Genomic DNA, 24,158 nt, shown 5'->3' on the forward strand with positions numbered 1-24,158 from the left:
TGCTGGTTTTAGATTAAGCATGTGACTGTTGGAAGTTATCTAATCTCACATAGGATGAATTAAAACGCATGCTTTCATAGATTGAATAAAGTTTATAAAGAGCGAATGGAACATGACAGTTTATGTGCAAGTTGCTGGTACGCCATTCTTTCTGTGATAAAGGAAGAGAGATACTGTTTTTCCTGGGGTAGAAATGAGAATGTTCCTGCAGCTGTCAGCTGATCTCTGGGTGTGGTCTGTCATCCACAAATCAGACATCTCCCATAGGCACTGTTCGGATGGGTTTAGTCTTCTTAATGACGTTTGAGTTACAGTTAGGATGTCTGTGATTTCATGCAGTGATGAAAAAGGGATTGGGATCTCTATAGCTATTGCTAAGGTGGAAGTGTCTGTTTTCTGAATGTAGCCATTGTAGTTGGTCCTGTGCTTTGGATGCATTTATATACTGTATATGTGATTCATTTTAAAATCAGTTTGTAAAATCAGATGCACTTTATTTAAAGATAAAGTTTATGATTGCTTTCAGTACACAATCAATAAAATTAACCGATGAATGGTTCCAGTTAGATAAATGAATTAAAGAAATTAAAACTTTTATTCAGCAAGGACACATGACACATCAAATTGATCAAAAGTGACAGTAAATTAAATTTAAATGCTTAATATTACAAAATATCTATATTACATATAAATGCTGTTCTTTTCAACTTTGTATTCATCAAAGAATCCTGGAAAAACATCATGTATCACGGTTTCCACAAAAATGTCAAGCAGCATAACATTGTCAAGACAAGTCACCTTCATTTATATAGCGCTTTTAACAATATAGATTGTTTCAAAGCAGCTTCACAGTGATAAGAGGAAATTAAAGTAACAGCGATTGTTTTGGCTTTACAGCAGCTCTAGAATAAAGTTAGTTTTGATTGATTCACTTCCGTTGCAAAGATCATTAGTTATTTACTTGGGGTGCTTACACAACACTGTTCTAACAGAAAACCCTTAATGCACACTGGCCTACTCACAACAGTGCCTGGTGGCTCGAGAACGCAAACCTTGAAATAGGTTCCAAGGTGCAATCGTTGAAAGTTTTAAACTTAAAAAACGGGAATCTGTGAAAATGCTGATGGTTTGCACATGCATACTAGGGCTGGAACGGTACACAGAAGTCAGGGTTCGGTTCATACCTCGGTTCAGACATCACGGTTCGGTACGATTTCGGTACAATGGAGTGAAAAGCAAAACCAAAATGCAGAAGGCATTTTTATAAATGTATTTTAGTAGTGCACTGACAATAGTTTTATATAATTTAATTAGTTTATTAATTAAATTAATAAAAAGACAAAAATACCTTGCAATGTTTGGTTATTGTACCTGAATGAATTTAAAATGAATTTGCTATATTTCAGATCAATATAGCCTATTTGTTTTCCTTAATTTTAATTAACCCTAACTTTATACTCATCTGGATTATAAATAATTGATTTCCGTATAAAATAATACTACCATTAAAAAACACATTTGATTTTCTTTTTTTATCAATTTAGAATGTGTAACTGAAAAATAAAACTCTGTGTGTGTGTGTGTGCGCGCGCGCGATTTTGGTTGGGTGACAGTCAGTGCTCGAAGTGGGGCGGTACTCACCGGTACGCTGTACCGGCACTTCTACATTTTACTCTTAAGCATACCTGCACTTTTTCTTGCATACCGCTACTTCTCGCATGTAGCCGGTACTCTACCACTGACAGAAAAAGTGTCAGTGTCAAGCCCGTTTCACATATACTCCGTTTGCAGTGCGTATGTGGTGCATATTTTTTCCGCACCCGTATTAACAGGTTAGAGCGTTCACACTGCATGCGGATGCGCTCCGGCAATCCGTTCCAGGAGCGGTGTGTAGCCTATACAGCAGTGCAGACATCGTTTCCACACCGAGTCTATTTCTGCTGTGCTGCACGTGCTGAATTAAAGTTACAGCGCATGGTTCGTGGTCAAAATGAACACAGATTGACATGAAAATATAATAATCTTACCATAAATGCATTTAATTAAATAAAATGTATAGTATCTCACCATAAATGTATTTTTGGACTTGCAGACTTGAAGGAGTTCCGTTTTCTCACACACACACACAGATTTAAAAGAGAAGGAATTTATTTATTTTTATTTTATTTTATGTTAAGTACTCACGGAAGAGATGAGTTTTCAGTTGTCTTTTGAATGATGTCAGGGATTCTGCATTAGGGACGAGGGTGGGGAGATCATTCCACCAGCATGGAACCGTGAATGAGAATGTTCTGGAGAGTGATTTAGTGCCTCCCTGTGATGGCACCACAAGCCGTCGCTCCTTGGCCGATCGTAGGCTTCTGGAAGGGATGTAGACTTGTAGTAGAGAGTGAAAGTAGGACGGAGCTGAGTCTGTGGTAGATCTGAAAGCAAGCGTCAAAGCTTTGAATTTGATGCGAGCAGCGAGTGGTAGCCAATGCAGTGAGATGAACAGAGGAGTGACGTGAGCCCTTTTGGGTTCGATGAAGACAAGGCGGGCTGCAACATTCTGGATCATTTGTAGAGGTTTAGTAACACATGATGGAAGTCCAGCCAGAAGAGCATTGCAGTAATCGAGCCTGGAAATAACCAGGGCCTGGACGAGAAGAGTTGTGTTGCATGCTCAGTTAGGAAAGGCCTGATCTTCCTGATGTTATACATTGCAAACCTGCATGATCGAGCTGTCTTTGTAATGTGGTCTGTGAAGGTTAGCTGGTTATCAAATATTACTCCAAGATTTCTGACCGACCTTGATGGGGTGATTGAGGATGACTCTAGCTGGATAGTGAAGTCGTGCTGTAGAGACGGATTGGCAGGGAGAACGAGAAGCTCAGTCTTTGCCAGGTTGAGCTGCAGGTGATGTTCCTTCATTCATGCCGAGATGTCCGCCAGACAGCTTGAGATACGTGCAGTTACTGTGGGATCATCTGGTTGAAATGAGTGGTGGAACTGTGTGTCATCAGCATAGGAATGGTAAGAGAAACCATGTGCCTGTATGATGGGTCCCAATGATGTGGTGTAGATGGAGAAGAGGAGCGGTCCAAGAACTGAACCCTGAGGAACCCCTGTGTTCAGTTGATGTGCTTTGGATACCTCGCCTCTCCATGCAACCCTGAAGGACCTACCTGTGAGATAGGACTCAAACCAGTGGAGGGAAGTTCCTTTGATGCCCAGTGATGAGAGGGTGGACAGAAGGATCTGATGATTCACAGTGTCGAAGGCAGCAGAAAGATCCAGCAGAATGAGAACTGAAGATTTGGAAGCAGCTTTTGCGATCCGCAGGGCTTCTGTGACCGACAGTAGTGCAGTCTCTGTTGAATGACCTTTCTTGAAGCCAGATTGGTTGACATCTAGCTGGTTGGTCAGAGACAGGAAAGATGACACTTGGTTGAAAGCAACTCGTTCAAGTGTTTTCGCAATGAATGGTAGGAGAGAGAGAGGTCTGTAATTATCTAAAAGTGATGTGTCTAATGTTGTTTTTTTAAGCAGTGGAGTTACCCGAGCCTGCTTGAATGCTGTAGGAAAAATGCCAGTGTGGAGGGATGAGTTGATGATGTGTGTGAGTGCTGGTAACAGTGTGGGAGAGATGGCTTGTAGAAGGTGTGAGGGGATGGGGTCTAGAAAGGTGGTAGGATGACTGTAGAGGAGAAGTTTAGATACTTCTTCCTCGGTTAGCGGAGAGAAGGTAAAGAGAAGGTTTCTGGTAGTGGGAGAGGATGGTTTGGGTTCCTGTGTGTGTGGAGTTGAGAACTGACTGCTGATAGAAGTTGTTTTGTTGGTGAAGAAATTAGCAAAGTCTTCAGCAGTTAAAGAGGGTGTGGGTGATGGTGGAGGTGGACAGAGGAGAGAGTTGAATGTCTTGAAAAGTGTTTGTGTGTTAGAGGCGCAGTTGATCTTGTTGTGGAAATATGAAGATTTTGCAGCGTGAACATCAGCAGAAAAGGAAGAGAGCAGAGATTGATACATACTCAGGTCAGACGTGTCTTTTGATTTGCACCATTTCCTCTCCATTGCCCTGAGTTTGGTCCGGTGTTCACGAAGAACCTCAGATAACCAGGGGTTAGATGGAGTAGCGCGTGTTGGCCTGGAGGAGAGAGGGCAGATATTGTCTAAAGAAGAAGTTAAAGTGTAGCATAAAGTATCTGTTGCGGTATTCACATCTAGAGATGAGAATTGTGAGGGTGAGGGAAGTGAAGATGACACAGCAGAGGACAGATGGAAAGGAGAAAGTGAGCGCAGGTTACGTCTGAAAGTAACTGGTAGGGGAGTTGGTGGAGCATGGGTAGTGAGTTGTAGATTGAAAGTGATGAGGAAATGATCTGAAACATGGAGAGGTCTCACCAAAATGTTGTCTGTGATGCAATTGCGTGTGTAAACCAGGTCCAGTTGGTTGCCTGATTTGTGAGTACATGTGGTGATGAGCCGTTTGAGATCGAATGAGGCTAGAAGAGAGATGAAGTCTGTAACATACGCCTTTTCTAGATGAATGTTGAAATCACCAAAGACTACGAGTGGGATGCCATCCTCAGGGAAAGAGGACAGCAGCACATCCAGCTCCTCAACAAAGCTTCCCAGTTGACCTAGGGGGCGATAAATAACTACAATATGGATCGTAATGGGAGTTGTAAGTGTAATTGCATGATATTCAAACGAGTTGTTATTGCATAGAGAAGAGAGAGTTGAGTATTTCCAGTTGTTAGAAATGAGAAGACCAGTACCCTCACCCCTCCCAGACTGGCGAGGGGTGTGGGAGAAAGAGAAGTTGTTAGAGAGAGCAGCAGGGGTTGCTGAGTCTTCTGGACGGATCCAGGTCTCAGTCAAACCCAATATATTAAGAGTAGAATGAGATGCAAAGGCTGGAATGAAGTCAGCTTTATTGACTGCTGACTGACAATTCCATAAAGAGAGAGAGGTGTACGTGTGGATGAAAGAATAGGACGCAGATTAGCAGTATTGCTCTGCCTTCTGTGCGTGATGAGTGCACGTTGTCGAGAGACAACAGGAATGTATTGAAAGCACATATTGAGCAAGGGAAATACGATACAAGTGGGAAAGGAAAAGGAGAGAAGACGATACTTAAGTGCCTTGCCGGAATACTTGCTCGGTGGAGTCGCACAGGTAGAGTCGATCGTCTTTACCCGAGTCGGTCTTCACACGAGGAGGCTGAGCGCTTCCGCTGGCGCTTCCGCGTCAGCGGGCACACTATAGAGATATAATGCGTACTAACGCCTGAGTGAGGACAGCTGCTTCGGTCCAGCAATTAACACAGCAAACGCAAATAACCCGAATATTGGGAGAAATCGAAACTAGCTGTTGGCCAGCTCTCACTTAAGTGCTATAAAATTTAAACTGCAATACTATTCAGAGCGGCTGTTATATAAAGTGGCAGCGCGTCTAATTAAAATACAAATTTGTGAGAAGAAAAAAAAAGAAAATAAACAGAGAATCGAAAACAACCTTACCTTGTGGTAGATACTACACTGAAACAACAGGAGAACTGGATATTCAGAAAAACGACTTGCACGCTATTGTCTTGTCCACGGACTGACCGCTTGTCCTGGCCTTGTTCTGGATCTCTTCGAGTTTATATCTGTTTTACAGTTGCTGCTTCAGCCCAGCAATTAACACAGCAAACGCAAATTACCCGAATAATGGGAGATATCGAAACTAGCTGTTGGCCAGCGCTCACTTAAGTGCTATAAAATTTAAACTGCAATACTATTCAGAGTGGCTGTTATACAAAGTGGGAGTGTGTCTTGTTAAAATACAAATTTGTGAGAAGGCGAAAAAGGAAATAATCAGAGAATCGAAAACAACCTTACCTTGTGGTAGATACTAGTCAAGTCAAGTCAAGTCAAATATATTTATATAGCGCTTTTCACAATACAGATTGTATCAAAGCTGCTTCACAGTATCAATCAAAACAACTTAACAATGTTTGTTTATTACTGGAAAAAAAAGACATCCAAGTTTGGTAGAGCTAATCAATGGTATGATTGGTTAATTAATTTGAATATCCCCAACTGAGCAAGCCAAAGGCAACAGTGGCAAGGAACCGAAAAACTCCATCCAGTGACGTAATGGTGACCTAACACCCCATCAAATGACCCAATGGAGAAAAAAAAACCTTGGGAGAACCCAGGCTCAGTCGGGGGCCAGTTCTCCTCTGGCGTTTATGAACTAGAGGCCGAATTTACAGTAACTGTAAGATAAAAAATGTATATGAATGCCTGGCTAAATAGATGCGTCTTCAGTCTAGTTGTAAACTGGGAGAGAGAGTCTGAGCTACGAACAATATCAGGAAGGCTATTCCAGAGCTTCGGAGCTAAATGTGAAAATGCTCTGCCTCCTTTGGTGGATCTGGATATCCTAGGAATGACCAGACGCCTCGAATCTAGTGATCTTAAAGAGCGCGATGGATTGTAAGGCGATAGAAGATCCGTTAAATAGACTGGAGCTAAACCATTTAGAGCTTTATAAGTCAAAAGCAATACCTTGTATTTAATACGGAACTTTATAGGTAACCAATGAAGTGATGATAAAATCGGTGTTATATGATCATATTTTCTTGATCTAGTAAGAACTCTAGCGGCTGCATTTTGGACTAACTGTAGCTTGTTTATTGAAGATGCAGGACAACCAGCTAATAAAGCATTACAGTAATCTAGTCTCGAGGTCATGAATGCATGAACTAACTTTTCTGCATCAGAGACTGATAGCATATTACGTAGCTTAGCAATGTTTCTAAGGTGGAAAAAGGCTGTTTTTGTAACATATGAAATATGCTTTTCAAAAGACAGGTTGCGGTCTAGTATAACACCCAGGTCTTTTACTGTAGCGGATAAAGTAACAGGGCATCCTACTATGTTAAAGTCGTGCTGTGAAGGGTTTTGTGGACGGTTTTTAGAACCGATAAGTATTACCTCTGTCTTGTCTGGATTTAATAAAAGAAAATTACGCGTCATCCAATCTTTTATATCATTAACACAATCTGTCAATTTGGATAATTTAGCGTATTCATCTGGCCGTGATGAAATATATATTTGAGTGTCATCAGCATAACAATGGAAACTAATTCCATGTTTCCTTAGAATATTACCAAGTGGCAGCATATATATTGAGAATAATAAAGGGCCTAACACAGATCCCTGCGGCACTCCATATTTTGCCGAAGTTATAATCGATACTACACTGAAACAACAGGAGAACTGGATATTCAGAAAAACGACTTGGGCGCTCTTGTCTTGTCCACGGACTGACCGCTTGTCCTGGCCTTGTTATGGATCTCTTCGAGTTTATATCTGTTTTACAGTTGCTGCTTCGGCCCAGCAATTAACACAGCAAACGCAAATTACCCGAATAATGGGAGAAGTATTGTGGTGAATCTGCTGGAGTTGGGCAGATCAGTGATGAAGTCTATGGACAGGTGGGAGCATGATCTTTAGGGAATGGGCATTGGTTGCAGCAAGCCGGCTGGTAGCTCTTTGGGGGTCTTGGATCGTGCACTGCACACACTTGGCATGACTTTACATAAGCAGTTACATCATGAGTCATTGATTGGCAACAGAATAAGTTAAGTACCAGTGAGATTATCCTGTAAATACCTGTGTGTCCAGTGCTGAGAGAGGTGTGTATCCACTGAATGGTTCTCTGATGTAGTGCTTGAGGTACATAGTTTTTTTCTGTGGGCATTCTGGTGGTGCAGGGTCCGTCTGTTGTGTTCTCGGGATTTCTTTCATAATGTCTCAGCTGATGGGGCCAATGATGAGAGATGGTAGTAGAATGGGATCATTATGTGGTTGTGCATGAAGTGGATCATACCTTCAAGAGAGAGTGTCGGCTTTGCTGTTCTTGCTACCAGGTCGGTAAGTAACGGTAAATTGGAAGCATGTGAAAAACAATGGCTAGCATGTCTTACTTGAAATAGATGAACAGCTCCCTCTAGCCAGTGGTGCCACTCCTCTAAAGCTGCCTTCATGGAGAGTAACTCCTTATTACCCACGTTGTAGAATTCGGCTGCATTCAGTTTTTTAGAAAAGAAAACTGTAATGAGACTGTAATTTCGGAAAAAACTCTGGTAGAAATTAGCAAAGCCCAGACTTGGGCCACTCAGTCATTGGCTGGATTTTTTGACACATCCATCTCAACTCCTTGGTGACTGATGTTATACTCAATAAATGTAGTCTAGGTGGTGTGAAACACGTTTATTAGCTTTCACATACAGTTGATGCTGTTGGAGACATGAGAGGCCTGTATTGATATGCTTGATATGCTCAGCTTTGCTCTGTGAATATATAAGAATATAGTCAATATAAGCAATGACACATTGGGTAAATCGGTCTCTGAAGATCTCATTTATGAATGTTTGAAACACTACTGGTGCATTGGAAAGACCACAGGACATGACCTGGTATTCGTAGTGCCCCATAATGGTGATAAATGCAGTTTTATATTCATCTCATTCTCTGATCCTGATGAGGTTATAAGCACTCCTTAAATCTAACTTTGTGTAAATTTATGCCTCATGAAGTTGTTCCACTGCTGAGGGAACAAGTGGAAGAGGTACCTGTATTTAACTGTGACAGTGTTCAAATCTCTATAGTCGATGCATGGATGGAGTCCGTCATCTTTTTTCCATGAACAGTCCCATTGACGATGAGGTAGTAACTGGGTTGCCTTGGTTTTACTCAGTACCTCTGCAAATTCTCTGTACTCACTGGGAAACTTGATTTCTTTGGAGACCTCTGGGCTCTCTATGCTAGTAGTGAGACATGGCATGGAAACGGTGACATGAAGACAATTGGCTTGACAGTAATCTGACCTTTGTGTGAGCTCACCCTGGTTCAAGGATATGGATGGATCATTAACAGCTAGCCATTGATGACCCAGGATGAATACTTGCTTGAGAGTGTCAATGACAAACAGTGAAATGACTGCTGGGTAACTGGAACAGTTTGATGGGTTATTCCAGTGCCAATGGGTTCTTTATAAACAGCAGTGATGTTGATAGCATCCCCACTGTTCCATGTATCCATGCTGAGTTCTTTAACCAGATCTGCATGAATCAAATTAACAGCTGCTCCTGAATCCACTAGCAATGTAATACATTTGGAAGCCTCATTGAAGGAGTTATCAACAGGCAGAGAAAAACTATGGTGAATAGGAGAGGGGAAATGTGTAGTACTTTAAACTTGATGCCTTAGTGTCGGGCATTTGGCATTCTGGTCACCGGGTTTACCACAGTAGTAGCAGAGCTTTTCATCGTGGCGTTCTGCGGATTTGGGACATGCTTGTATAGAGACTGTGGCTTGGGAAACGGGGCATACTTTGGATCATGATGGGTTACGAATCAAGTTATCAATCTTGATAGCCATGTTTATGAATTCAGACAGTAGTGTACGAAAAAATGATGTGTATGTCGAAGATCTCAAAAATGAAGTTTATTACAGCATAGCGGTGGTTAAGTACAAGCAGCACCTTGGGTTCACCGGTGTCAGAATGAACCCAGAAGATCCAAACTTTAAACCTTTTATCCTGTTACAGTTTACCACTCTTAATGTAAATGAAGTTGCTCTTTTTGTAACAGCTGTGGTCTGTATGTTAATGAGGTTGAGACACCCCATTGTCTGAGATGGTTCTCTGTGTCTCGCATCTATTCCCATTCTACAATTGGTGATGACCATTTGCTCAGGATGTGATCAACCCAAATGGTGAAAAAACAATATAACTTCACTTCCTTCATCTCTATGATAATTAAGCCATTTTGGGAATGATTACATTCTAAAATATATGTTGGAGTGGAATCTGGGTCGAGGCAGACTACAATTTCTTACAGTAGCATTCTTACCTTTGCATGCAAGCGGAATGAAGCTTGTGAATGTATATTCCAACCTGGAATGTAGCTCGACCTGTAGCTCGTGGTTAAGCCCCTCTCGGAAAACAGTTTTGAAGGCCACCTTGTTTCATCTGCTCTGAACCGCTAGAGTTCTGAATGTGATGGCATACTCAGCTGTTGATCGATGGCCCTGGCATGAGTGAAGCGGCTGAACAGAAATAATCTTTACCCCAGCTGGATATTCAAACACCTCTTTAACTTGTTGCACAAAGTTATCAAAGGATGTTTGAAACTGAATCTTTCTCCCAAACGGATGTGTCCGAGTCTAAAGCTTTTCTGGTGAGTTGGGACATCATGAGTGCACACTAAACAGATGATTAAGGTTGAGTTGAGAAATAAAATTCTACACTGGCGTAGATACCCCCTGCATTTCGCAGTGGAGTCATCAAATTTTTCAGGAAATCTTACATGTTGGGCTTATATAGATGGGAAAGAGCAGACATAGTAAATGAGGTGTTCGTTGGTGGCTCGTAGATGGTTGCTCCTTATCTCTTGAGCAGTTTGCTCTGGTAAGCGAATGTGGCCTGGAGTTGAGAGACTTCCACTGAATTCATGGGTGGCGAAGTATTCTTTGACAGACTCGACATGGAGGCAGTTTATTTAAAATAAATGGAGCAGAAAACCCAAATCTTGAGCCAATGAGATGTGTTTTGATATTCAGCCTGCCCTTTAACTACATGTTAAGCCCAACCAGGTAAACAATGAAAACAGTAATCCAAGAGATTAACAGGAACAATAGTCATAACAAGCAACAATAACAGAAGGCAATGGTAAGTGCTCAGTAGAGCAGTGAATCTAGCAATACTTTGCAAAGTATCCTTGGAAATGAGCAGTGGAGAACAGGCCCATGACAAGTACTCAGGAAATGGCTTCCTCTGGAGGATTGCTGAATGTGATTCAGCCTAAGCCATTAAAAAAAAAAAACAGTATTTTAAATTGCAATAATATTTCACAATATTACTGTTTTTATTATGTTTTTGATCAAGTAGCCTAAATGCAACCAGAATTATTTTTTAAAAACTTTAAAGAATCTTAATATAGTTAAAAACACTTTTGTTAATCCACCCATAGTCTAACCAAATTGAAAGCCCCCAAAACTAATTTCAGTATAGTAATATGTAACGAAGTGCTGCACTCCAGCACTATAAGCATTTGAATAATCCTATAAATGCACAGAATCTAATCATTAATCAAAAACCATTGAATTGTGAATCGAATGATAGCGATTCACGGTCTACCCAAAGATTCTCTCCTCTAGGGTCCACAAAGATGCTTTATTTGTTTTGTATTCTAGTTTCTCTTTGAAAAATTTAAATTCAAATAAAACATTTATTGAAATGTATCCATCCATGAAAAAAATTGGAAATGAGCTTCATAGAAATTCTTTTTCTGTCCCACATTTTAGAGCAGAAGAAATGACAAACAAGGAGATGTGTCCTGATCTGAGGTCACAGTCGTGTAGCAGATACTCTAAAGGTTGCTAAAAGCCAGGCGAGACAGTCAGTGAGGACAAACATAGGCATATGTTTCCCCTGGTGGATTGTGAGTGCGTTTTTTTATGAGTAGATTTACTTACCATGAGTGTCCTGTGAGGAACGAGAAAAAGCAGGAGAACGCTGCAGCCGTTAAGACTGAGAATTATTCTAAAACCGTGTCAAAGTATGGCAGAAGTTTGTGAAAAGTTTAGGGTTGCCCCCAACTAACAATTAACTCTAGATATATTCATTTTTCTAAATATATGCACCATGTTACATATTCATTATATATATTTTTTACGGTTCTTCAATATTTAATGTATGTTTGAATAAATCAATCAAGTTTTTATGGCATTTAAATGTTTATAAAAAAATTAAAAATAACAAATTGGTTTGTAGTATTAGAATTGTATTATTATAACATGATAAATGTATTAAGGGAGATGCAATTGTCATTAGATTAGATTTTGCATCTTTGCCTCGGCCTCGGACCATTGTAAAAAAAAGATGGACGATTCACCTTCACTCTCTCCATTGTAGAAAAGTGAAGCCTGCAATGTCTTAATATGGCGCTGACATCTTGAGGCCCGAGTCTGCTCAGTAGTGAGCGTGAAGTGGAGCCGCGGTATCAAGGCCTCACCCACACTCCCGCAGAATCGGTTAATACAGTTAACTGCAGAACAACTCATTATGTCAGTGTGAAACAAACAGTTATGAAAATGTTTACAATTTAAAGTTAAGCTCTTTATTGCTCCTGAAGTGCTCCTAAAGTGCCTCAGTGACTACTTCTCTCACAGCTCTCAATCATGACGTCAGAATGCCAGAAACCATTTTTGGAAATAAATTATTTTAAGTGTAATTGGATTTTTTTTGTGTCTCACGTCCCATTAGATTACACGGTGAGGGTGGGGTTTATGACCTATACTGCATCCAGCCACCTGGGTTGATCGAAACGTTTTGGCTTGTGTGGACTTGTGTGGCACACTTGGCTCGGACAGACGACTTCTCGTGGGCATGATTTTTTTCCCCCAAACAGTTCAGCGAAATCCCGCCCTGCAGCTCATTTCAGTGGTTAATGTTACAGTGACGGCAAGGTGCTGGGATCAGTGTTTGGTGTAGGCAATCTGTACAGTGATTTGACTTGACCATGACCAATGAAATCTTTAGAATCGGCTGCAGTGTGGGATTTCACTCGCCACCAACTGGACAGGAGTGGGAATTACTGTAACAAATTACAATAGATCACCCTCAGTGTAATCTGCCAAAATTACAGACGGCCTTTTGCTAAAAAATTCAGTCAATGACAGATAGATAGATAGATAGATAGATAGATAGATAGATAGATAGATAGATGGATAGATGGATAGATAGATCCTGTTTCACTATGAAGTACATACGATTATGCAAGTAAAATCGTTATTTTCCTTGTTACGTAAACATTTTGTCTCCCCCTTTTTTGTATTGCTCATTTATCAAAGACTCCCCAGAGCTGCAGTTTAGGTATGGTCTGTAAATGAATAAAATGAGGTGCTGTGGAGCTCTAAGTGGTAACAGCTCAATAACAAAAGTTCATGTTCAAGAGCAGCTACTCAAACAGAAGTTGTGGAAAGTGTGTTAAAGGTAAAAGTGTGTGTGTGTGTGTGTGTGTGTGTGTGTGGAGGGAGGGAGGGAGGGAGGGAGGGAGAGAGAGAGAGAGAGAGAGAGAGAGAGAGAGAGAGAGAGAGAGAGAGAGAGAGAGAGAGAGAGAGAGAGAGAGAGAGAGAGAGAGAGAGAGAGAGAGGTTCAGTCTAGAGCGAGAAGTCAATAGTCTGACTCTGTAAGTCTGGTTAATGAATACCGCCCCCTCAGGGTGATCCCTTCATGTAAACACTTCATCACACCAGCCGTGAGAGACTGCATAGCTCCCAGGGGAACGGTCACTCAACGCCCATGACTTTACAGCCTATCAATATCTCCCATCCTCAGGTAAACGCACACACACAAACAAACTTGGCAGTCTTGATGCAAACTGACAAGTACCTGTTCTTATATTGCTTTGTTCCCTTCTGATTTATCCGTGTCTGGCATTTCTTCCTTTCTACTCTTTAGTAGCACATTTTTGGGGTATTACAATTGTTGATAGTCTAGTCAGAGAGAGATAACTAATGAGAATTACATTAGTTAATGCTGTCTGCAGGTATTCTCATCACTTCTAATCAATTCTGTTGCCTATTCATGTGTAGTACTTCAGTGCGTGTAGTGTTTTTATTCAGTGTTTTAAAATTGTCTCAGAAGGTTATAGTTAAATCTGACAAAACCTCCCTTTAGGGCATGGGCGTAATTTCCTATGGGCACAGGGGGGACATGTCCCCCCCCACTTTTCAAAATCCCGTTTGTGTCCCCCCCCACTTTCAAATTCGTTTGTTATGATTTTAAAACGCACGCCGTCATCGCAACGGAGGAGCAGGACCGAGCCTGTGTCGACGCGCGCGTCCACGTCCAGGAACTTCGCGTGCACTCTAAAAATAGCTCACTGAAAGTTCTAAAGAGCAGGAATAACGTTAGCGGTTGCGGCGCAACGCCAGAAACAACAACAGGTGACTTTAATGTCATCATGGATGAAAAGAAAGAAAGGAGATGTGAATTGGTTGATTCAGTACATTTGCTCAGGTCAGGATAATCATATTTTCTGTCTAACGTTACACCTGTTGATGTTAGCCTTACGTTGACTGAGGCGAGCTACACTGCTGCTTAATAACTTCAGACTGTGTTAGATAAATATATTAATGTAGAACATTCTGTGTAGCTTACTAAAAAATAAACATTATGTAGGCCTACCATGAAAACGAGTCCACTTTTAACCGCTGCATTTTCTGTCAGCAACGAAGTAGTCAAGACAGAACCTAACAATAACACACACACATTTATGCCAAAATGTCCGTTTTGTCGAATATTTCACAAGAACAGTCTTAAATTAGTTAAATAGAATCTTAAATGGAAGTAAAGAGTTGTGAGAGAATGAGACGCGTGAGATCCTGTCAGCAGCGGCAGATCTTAAAGTGACAGCAGCCACTCATTCTCTCTGTCAGTAAAGTTAACCAAAGAACAAAAGGAAAAGAGAAAATTACTAACTGCTCTTGACTAAAGAACGGATTAATCAAATTAAATATTTTAAAATAATTTATTTAAATTAATATTTAATTTATAATTTATGCCGTTTTATAAACTTTCTGAAATGTCTGTATATTTCACACATGTTAGACAACTGGCACAGCTGTTAGACAGAAAGTCAACATAATATGACATCTATTATGGGTTTATGTGAGGTTTGTTTTAAGTTCACTTTTTTCACTATTTTTTGAAGCCTAATAAAATGAAGCCTAATTTCATCGAGACATTATTCTGTCTTTATGTTGTTTCTACATTACAGTGGAAATTGAGTCTCACATTATTTAAATTTTATTTACACACAAAACATTAATAGCTAACATTTTTTACTTTATAAAATTATTCTCTTAAGTCTTGGCGATCGGCCCCTATTAAACAATAAAGAAAGACATCTTTTTCTTATATACATAGATAGCCTACTATTATTTTTGGCAGAATTTATCATTATAATCAAATGATTTCCTGGATTTTTCATCACCATTGTCCCTAAATGTCTGTAAATGCAGGAAATGGGATTCAAATCGAAAATATTTTCCCCCACTTTGTGTCCCCCCCACTTCTCAAACCAAAGTTACACCCTTGCTTTAGGGCCAACCCCAAAGCAATTTTTTTATTATTATTATCATTATTATTCTAAAAATGAAAAAAACAACAACAACTTGGTTATGGGTTTTATGTCAATCGGCTGTCAAATGACCCAAATATTGTTTTTTAATTAAATCTAAAAATGTAATTGAACTGAAAAAAGAATGTAAAAATGTTAAGTGTTTAATTGTTTAAAGGTGTTGATTATAAGCAAAAGTTGTTTAATAACTTCTGTGAAATATATTACTGTAGAATTAATGGATCCTACACCAAGCTACTTGAAGTCCCAAAACCATAAATTTGACAGTATTTTACAGTAAAATTACATAATGCGATGCTAAACCATTTACGGTATAAGATAACTTACAGTTAACCCCGATTAACATACCGTAGCGTTTAAATTATTTATTTTTTTACAGTGACCGATATACACTTAAATATATTATGAACTGTATTCTGTGTTGTATTATAATCAGTATAACGTAAAATAAAAAGGTTCTCACTGGTATATCTGTACAGGTTTGTGTGTTTGTAGAAATTATCCTGCTGTGAGGAAGTGATCCTGGTTCAGTTAGTTTAATTTTTCTTATTCCCATCTTATAGTGTCCAAATACATAGTGCAATATATCAGTCTAAAGTTCCTGCCTGCTTCCACGAATATAAGCCACATTTACTTGGCTAGACTTGGTCTAACTGTGATGTTGATCTTTGCTGATGTGATGGCTGAAGCCAGTGTGATTTAGACTTCCACCTGAGCAATCATAGGTGGTGTGACGGAGGCAGACTGATGTGTCTGTGTCTCAACTGTAAGAAGCTTGGCCTCCAGCAATTGACGCTATGAGTCATCCCTAAAGACACCGAAAAGCATTGAAAGGAGTCGTCTGTGGTGTGAGGTGATATTATAAGAAAGGTTGATTAATATTGGCTATATATAAATGATTATATGGTCTATAAAATGATTTATTATATATTTTCAGTTTCTATTTATCTTTTTAAATATGTTAATGTTTTTATATATAGAAATTCTTTTCTTTAATTGAAATAATAATAAAATATAAATATTCAATGAAACTTAAAACTAAACATGTAGTATATATATATATATATATATATATATATATATATATATAATTTTAATAAATTAACTGTTATTTCAGTAAGTTGCCAAAGCAACTAAATGTTTTTGTTTTAAGTTTCATCGAATATTTATATTTTATTATTGTTTCAATTAAAGAAAAGGATTTCTAATAGCTTTTAATTCTATAACAACACTGGTATTATACATCATCATTGTATCTCTTGTACTGCCTATATAGGCCTACTGATTTAAATAGTATTCATAAAATAATAAAAATGATATTAGATATTTATTATGACAGTTAAAATGACTTAAAGTAATGATAATGCTATTGAAAATAATGGGGATTTCAGAAATTCTAAATATGCTGCTACATTATTTGAAGGGGGAAACTTTATTCTCTTCTTTCCTGTCAGTTGTCATGAGTTGTTTACTAAGGCATTACTATTGCTCATACTTGAGGTTAGGGGTTTGCACTATTACTAATCATTGGCGTGTAATTGTTTGTGCTATGGTCATTAATGATACCATAAATAATTTGTCTTACTTATTTTTGCCTGGCTAACAAAGTCGTGCAAAACAGTATAAAGTGTAAGTGTTTTAAGACTCATAGTTATAACATTGAAATGGTACCCCAATAAAATCTGAGGTTGTCATAAACTCTTCTTATCTGTCAGACCTTACTGTGACCGGCTCGCAGTCACACGGGGAAAGCTCGTCTCACCACAGATTGTCTTATCGTTGTAAATATCCTCACAGCCACACACTCACATATCTGTTACCGCAACTCGGCCTGGAACACTTCAAACTATCACACCGTCAGTGAGAGGTCACAGGAGAAAATAGGCCACAAACACCGGTCACTCTTCCCACATTTAAAGCAATGCAGTGGTGCTATGACCCCAGATGCCGCCAGAGGGCGCTAAAGCAAAACCTGCATCTCTTTCAACTTCAGTCATAACAAGGCCAATTTTAGCTCTCAAGTCTGACAAACAGTCCTTTAAAACGACAACCTTTAAATGGTGTAAACGTTTCATCTTTGTTAACACGATTGAATGAAGCGGCATGTCCTTTGTTTTTGAGACGTAAACATTTGTTTGTTTTGTCACAGCTAGTACCCTATGTGTTCGTTTACTTGATTTAGAGTTAGAACATTGGCTGCATTGCATGTCACAAAAACATGTCCAGATCACATTTCACATCAAAGTCAAGAAGATGATGATGAAAAGATTTTTCAAATGATCTTCTACACATTTTCAAAATAATGTCTGCACATTTATCTTTGGAATTTTTGCATTCCCCATCATTTTCAATAGCGATTATCATTACTGTAATAGTTGTAAAATACTGTAAATTTTTTGACTGCCACAATATTTTTTTTTACATAACTGTTAAACATTTAAATCAGTGTATATATAGATAGTGAGAGAAATATGATATAGAAATAACAGTGTTGTTTTTGTTAACTGAAGCTAAAAATATTACAAATATTTTTTGTTAATTGAAATAAGGTCAAATTAAATAGATGAAACTTAAACTAAAAAAACTAAAAATATAAATGAAACTAAAATAAAGCTAAATAGAAATATTAAGAAATGAAATTAAAATGAAAACTAAATAAAAAACTTTAACAAATACTATAATATACTATAAATAATACTAAAATAACACTGATAAATAGTGTTAATAATATATAATAATTTTCACATTAGAGTAATGAGAATTTCCGTGGAGTACCCAAATGCTTAAATTGTTATAAATGCTGTGTTACACAAATTATTTAAAACTGAATGTTTTTAAAACGGGCTTCCTTTTCTCTAATGAAAAAAGAAAATCATATTTCTTTCTTTTAAATTTTGGAATGAAATATGTGCATGCCAAGTGAGATTCACCAATTAAGAGTTACACATACAGTGGCCCAAAAATATTGAGTTTTAAATATCAAGGCAAATTTATCATTATATAACCATGTATGATTATAAACTGAGATTTTCAAGAAATTATCTAATGTTTGGAATTAAAGTCAGCATAAAACAGAAGTTGCAATAGTATTTTCTTCCCTATTGTGACGTAGCCTAGCCTACAGTATATCCGAGTAAAATGTCTTCTCAAAAAGAAAAAAGAAAATAGGATGGGAATTGATTTTGTCCATCAGATATCGATTTGATTGTTGGATGGTTGTGGTTTGCTATTGCTGTAATTTCATGTAATGCGACATATTGTCCTACCCAGAGTCCTGAACGTGAACAGGTAGCCTACCCAACGGGTAAACCTCTAATATTTAAAAGTAACGGGTGGAATAATATTTATGTTGTCATTTGCGGTGCGGGCTGGGAATCAATACACAATTCTGTTCCCACTGGGCAAATGCTTTCAAATGGTCTCGTGCTTATTTGTGTTCACGCTCTGTAATCTGTAGACCGTCATGGTTTCTAATTACAACGCGATTTGCAGCGTTGAGTAGCCAGTTGCTCTGTTGGGCTGCTGTCTATTTTGTTAAAAGCATTAACTCAGAATGCCTAATGGGAGTTTGATTGGTTGTGTTACATGAGAAAAAAAAAAAAATTGTCAATCTATTTGTAGATTTTATGTGGGTGCAGTTCGGGTCACGGTCTTTGTCAAACGGGTCAGGCATGGAATTAAATTTGTGCTGATAAAATAAAACTTGTGAATCAGAAAAAAATTTGTGCTGCTAACGATCTCTCAGTAGCAGACGGTGCTTGTGCTTCTCCGCATCAAATATTGGGGTTGGTTGACACCAATTTTGGCCCACTCAATTTTAGCAAATCGGGTAAAGAGGTGGGAAACCGCACATTTCAGTTTGAAGATGCCCAGAAAATCGGGAAACACTCTTTTTTGTTCCGCAGAGACCTGATACTCATCTCCCTAATGTAAGACCATCTCTGGGGTTTACCAAACAGGACATGCAGGACTTGCCTTTGCGTCAGTAAACACATCATCAGAGAGGAGAAGATGTCACTACAAGAGGGAGGGGAAGTTATATTGATTTAAAGATTATGAGGACAAATGACAAAAAGTTATGTGCACGGATTAGGGGTGTGCAATATATCGTCTACGAATATATCGAAATTGTTGTTTTAATGATGTGCAATCTGACATTATCGAGCTTGTCCCTCAGAGTGTGCACGGATACACCGTACTATTGGTTGTATTTTGTGAACAAAATATTCAATGTGTCCTGTATCGTAGCTACGTGTATGACCTTTGCAGCAAAAAAACCCGCGTGAAAATCAGCTCGGTATTCAGTGAGATATGATTAATTAAATGCGCTGGCAGCTCATTGCACCTGCCAAACAGATTACACTGAGCGGAGCGGGTGACCGGTTTAAGATGGCAGCCCCACGGCTCGTCCGCGCCAATAGGCAGTAGCGGTCAATAGGGCGTCTATCTATATGATGTCATGCAGTCAAGTGCGTCGTTCCTGAATGAATCAGCCGTTTGAATGAATTGGTTGAATCTCAATGACTCACTCATTAAAAGTGACTTGCTGCCACCTATGGGCGGATTTCGCATTTAAAGTAGCTTTTCTTTTTTTAATGGTTTCAAATATGAGTATTTAATGTTTTATTTTTAAAACATCACAACATTATTTATGCATTCGTTACTGCAGGTTAAATGCATTCATGACCCCTCTGAGCTGCATTAAATTATCTAATGTAATGCATAAAAAATATCTAGCTAATTATTATTATGATCAAAACAATCCCAGAAAATATCAAGATATTTGTCAATATCACACACCCCTAGCACCGCTAAATAATTTATAATAGACACTGAAATATGTGCATGACAAGTGAAATTCAACAATTAATAGTTAGACATACAGTGGCCCAAAAACATTATGAATGTGTAATATCAAAGCAAGTGGCATTCTTTTTAAACTAAGATTTCAAGCAAAATATTTTCCAAATCAGACAAATTGTATTTCCCAAATTTCTTCTGGTGGAGAACTGACCCCAGACATCCACTTAAAAGCACAGCGACATCAGTGATGTGATAAGTTTTGATAAAAGCTCTAGAATTGTGTTTGATGATGACACTTGGTTTGATATTTTGTATTGTGTATTCACAAATTAAAGTGACTTGAGAGTCCAAATACTTTGGTGGTGTTGGTGTTACTTCACTTTTGCCCACTCAGCCGGACATTCCCCACACCAAAACCACCCCGGATATTTATAGACCGCAGACAGTTTGGGAAAGAAGGGGGATGTCTGACACATCTGCTGAATATCTGGTAGACTGCGGGTCAGCCCAAGGTTAAAGCCTCTTCAATGCCTGCCTTGATTGGTCGTGGCTGGCACTAACGAGTGTGTGTGTAATTCTAACCGCCTCTACACACACACAGTCCCATTGAGGGTAGAGCAAACTCTCTCTCTCTCTCTCTCTCTCTCTCTCTCTCTCTCTCTCTCTCTCTCACCACCGCCATTGTCAGCGCCAGTCCCCCCTCCCACCGCTCCTTTCTGTCTGTCTGGAGCTGCTCCCCTCTCGGAGGAGGGAGGCGCAGAAGGAGGTGGGCTGTGAGCCTGAGAACGTCACAGAAAGCCATTCTACTGAATGAAAGCAGAGGAAAAGGCCGTCAAGATGCAGGGAGCGTATTTACCGTAGTCTAGAAGCAGAAAATGCGTCGGAGAGAGTCGTGAGAGAGTCGCGAGAATGGCATGAGACGACCGTGAACCGAGACCGCAGGCTGCTGCTGTGGAAGTGTTCCTCAGTTCATGTGAGGGCCGCGGCCGGCGGCTCTCTTTCCCCCGTCCCGTCACTTCCCCAAGCCCCATGCGAAACATCACGGTCCCGGACAGCAGCTCCATCAACAACAACAACGCCGCCAACTCCAATGACACATGCTCCTGCAACTGCACCCTATCCCAGCCACAGGGAATGGATATATGTAAGTAGGGCGGGTTTTTCTGAGACGTTTTCGAATGCGGAGGGAATGCAAACTGTTACATTTGATACATTTTCAACATACAAAATAGAATTTGTTTAACCTACCGCACTCGACTCACCCTGGTGGCAATCTAACAGTTTTAAATTCAATTATTTAATTCGGTCTGCATCAGAAAATGAATCAAATGTAACTGTGGCAGTTTCGAATCCGTTATTATGGAAGCTTTGCGAATGTCAAACGCGAACGTATTAAAGATTTATCTGAGTGTATGTCATTCTCAGGTCTAATTATTACAGTGTTTGGCCGTTAATTGTCACTATCTGACTTGTACACCCATTGAATTTGTCTGTGGCGCATTAAACTATTCGTTCAGCCCCCCCAAAATGCGACGTGTTTCTCAAAAACGACTTTTTTGATAAGCCCCTGTTGTATTTTAAACAGCTTGACCAAATAAATATAATAAAACAAGTGAGTGTTGCTGATGACTCTGGCGTCTGGGAGTGTTTGGCACTGGAACACAACTCAATGCATCAGTTGGATATTGCTGGTATTGCTGTGGGGGCTGCGCACAATATGGCAAGCCGGTAAACATTTATCCCCGAAAACGAACTGGTGTCTGTTTTTTGTTAGAAGTGATAATTTCTTAATTACGAGTAGGTAATGCAATAGTGATTAGTATTATTTTCAATTTGTCACTAGCACTTACTGGATAGCCACTGGTACGGATTTATAAGAACAAAATTGTGACTAGTAGCTTTTCTTATCTCGTTAGTTACAGTTGCTTTTTTTATTTTACTTATATCAGGTGTTCTCACTAGTCAGAATGGATACTATGCATTTCAGATGAATCTTCAGATCATCTTACTTTTTATTGTAAAACATTTTCTAGTAACAATTGGAATACACTAGCGTCTAATAAAGGTACTATAGCGTCTCTATTTAATTCACACCAGGAAAACTGGAGTAGATTTTCTATGTTGAATTCTATATAGTAACTTTGAATAGATACTAACTACTAATAGAACAAGTATTAGTATATAATGATAGTTACTAGTCAATTTGAAGAAAAAAAGGGTAATATTAAAAAATAATTTTATGGACAAATGTTTAACTAGCTTGCCACAGTACACACATTCTTTAACTATATCCCTTCTGTCGGATTCCCAGACAAACACACCTCTAGTTGTCCAAATGTGTTTCTTCCCTGCAGTAGTATTATTTAATTTTTGTGCATGTACTTAATGTGATACTACTTTGTAGAACCTCTTGTAATTGCCTCTTGTTGTTTAACATGGAAGCTGTAGGGTAAAATATTGCTAAAAATCTTAAAGCTGTGTGTACGTCCACTGGCGTTATTGCTGGGAATTGGTTCTCTGCGGTTTGGAGCGGGCAGCCAGTCAGTCAACCCTTCCCCCACTTCAGGCCAGACTGGCTGAGACTCTGGGCTGTCTGAATCCACAGAGGACAAAAGGGCCTGTCATAATCAGTACTCGCACTGGCTATTTCTGCCGCAAATGGGATGAATTATTAAAAGTAAACCTTCATATGAAAGAATTCTCAAAGATCCCTCTTCTCAAATCCCCCTGGTAGATGGCACTGATGTCTTGCCCCAGAAACTTTTCATTTGCTCATGAACTTGAATGGATTTCTGTTCTGTAAGATGTATGATGCATATGCAGTTTACCTCAGCTAGTGGGGACTACATAAGAGAGAGAGAGAAAAAAAGAAATTACATTTTGTGTAAAGAATTTTAAGCATCATTTAGAAGTTTGCATTGTTTATCGGCCAGTTAGAATTTTTGCATTCATTTCATGACATTTTTTTTATGGCAACCCCCCATCATATTTTGCATTACCAAAAATCCGAAAAGATGTTTACTTTTGAGTTTTTTTGTTGTTGTTGTAAAAATAGTGTACATTTATAACACTATGCTTTGTGTTATATTACCTTGGGATTAAATTACAGAAAACTAGTTAACGTTGGTGTGTCAGTGTTCTAATACAGTGGCTAAGGGGGTTATGGCAAATTTGATATCTCTTCTTACCAATGTAATCAATCTCTCAATATTATTTTTCCTCTTTTGTAAAAACATAGAATCACAATCATGATTTTTTTGGCAAAAATTATATTTGTTGTAGTTTCCGTTTACCACTATAGAAGTTTACACAACTACTGTATGATGACTTTGAAATTTGTAAAGGGTCTGTGGTGATTCTCAACGTCATAATACAATGAAATAAATTATTATAATACAATGACTGTTTAATTCAAATCAGCATAAATTAAAGGCGTTTTTTTGTGCCTTAAGACAATTAAAACAGTTTGCTTAGTTGTCATGAAAATGTCAAAATGCAAAATAAATAAATAAAATAAAAATTACGGTCTAAAATAAACTTTATTTTGATTTTGAGATGAAATACGACCTTGTAGTCATTCTTGACAGGTTTAAGTAGATGCACTTAGATTTTATTCTTTTATTAATTTGCCTACTCATGCTTGCTGAGTGATTTTGGCACAAATTATGTGTATGGTATTTGTTCCTGTTCTTGATTGATGAGGCATACCGACTATATATGTGTGTGTCGGAACATGAATGCGAGAGAGCATTTGTGGTTTCCTTGTCTGTGTTGTGGTGTTCAGGACGGGCCATGCAGACAGTGGAATGATTGGTGACTTGGCGCTTAGATTCTACTGCAGTGCTGGCTGCATTCAGGGCCGGAGATCCAGTGAGGCTAGAAAACTGGGGGAGCCACTATGACACAGCAGACACACAAAAAACGCAAAAAAGGACACACCTTTCAGGGCTCAGCATGCAAAACTTGCCAGTATAATCAGTGTCGTATTAGCCTTAGCATTCAGCACACAACAAACGAGTGGAATAGATTGCATTTTCTTCTGTGTGTACGTTATTGGATTCTAGGAGTTTCCTTCCCTGTTGTCTTTTCCTGGTCCGGCCCCATATTGTTCTTGTCTGCTGTTTTAGGCACAGTCTACATCTGAGGTTTTGCGAGCTAAAGGCTGCTTATCTTA

At 39.0% G+C, this 24,158-nt stretch overlaps 1 protein-coding gene across 2 annotated transcripts in view; it reads left to right on the top strand.

Moving 5' to 3' along the window:
• The window catches only part of ldlrad4a (low density lipoprotein receptor class A domain containing 4a), a 97,059-nt gene that overhangs the window by 47,715 nt on the left and 25,186 nt on the right, over positions 1-24,158 (top strand). Inside the window, exon 1 of one of the 2 annotated variants that reach the window (XM_077196662.1) lies at positions 20,598-21,128. The exons of the other annotated variant lie outside the window; for it this stretch is intronic. Coding sequence (XP_077052777.1) covers positions 21,014-21,128 — 115 coding nt within the window. The 5' untranslated portion in view covers positions 20,598-21,013. Of the gene's footprint in view, positions 1-20,597; positions 21,129-24,158 lie in introns of those variants that run through there. 2 annotated transcript variants of the gene reach the window in all.

Source organism: Siphateles boraxobius, unplaced genomic scaffold (genome assembly GCF_051911475.1).
Source record: "Siphateles boraxobius isolate OS27281-9 unplaced genomic scaffold, OSU_SipBor_1 35, whole genome shotgun sequence".
Taxonomy (NCBI): Eukaryota; Metazoa; Chordata; class Actinopteri; order Cypriniformes; family Leuciscidae; genus Siphateles; species Siphateles boraxobius.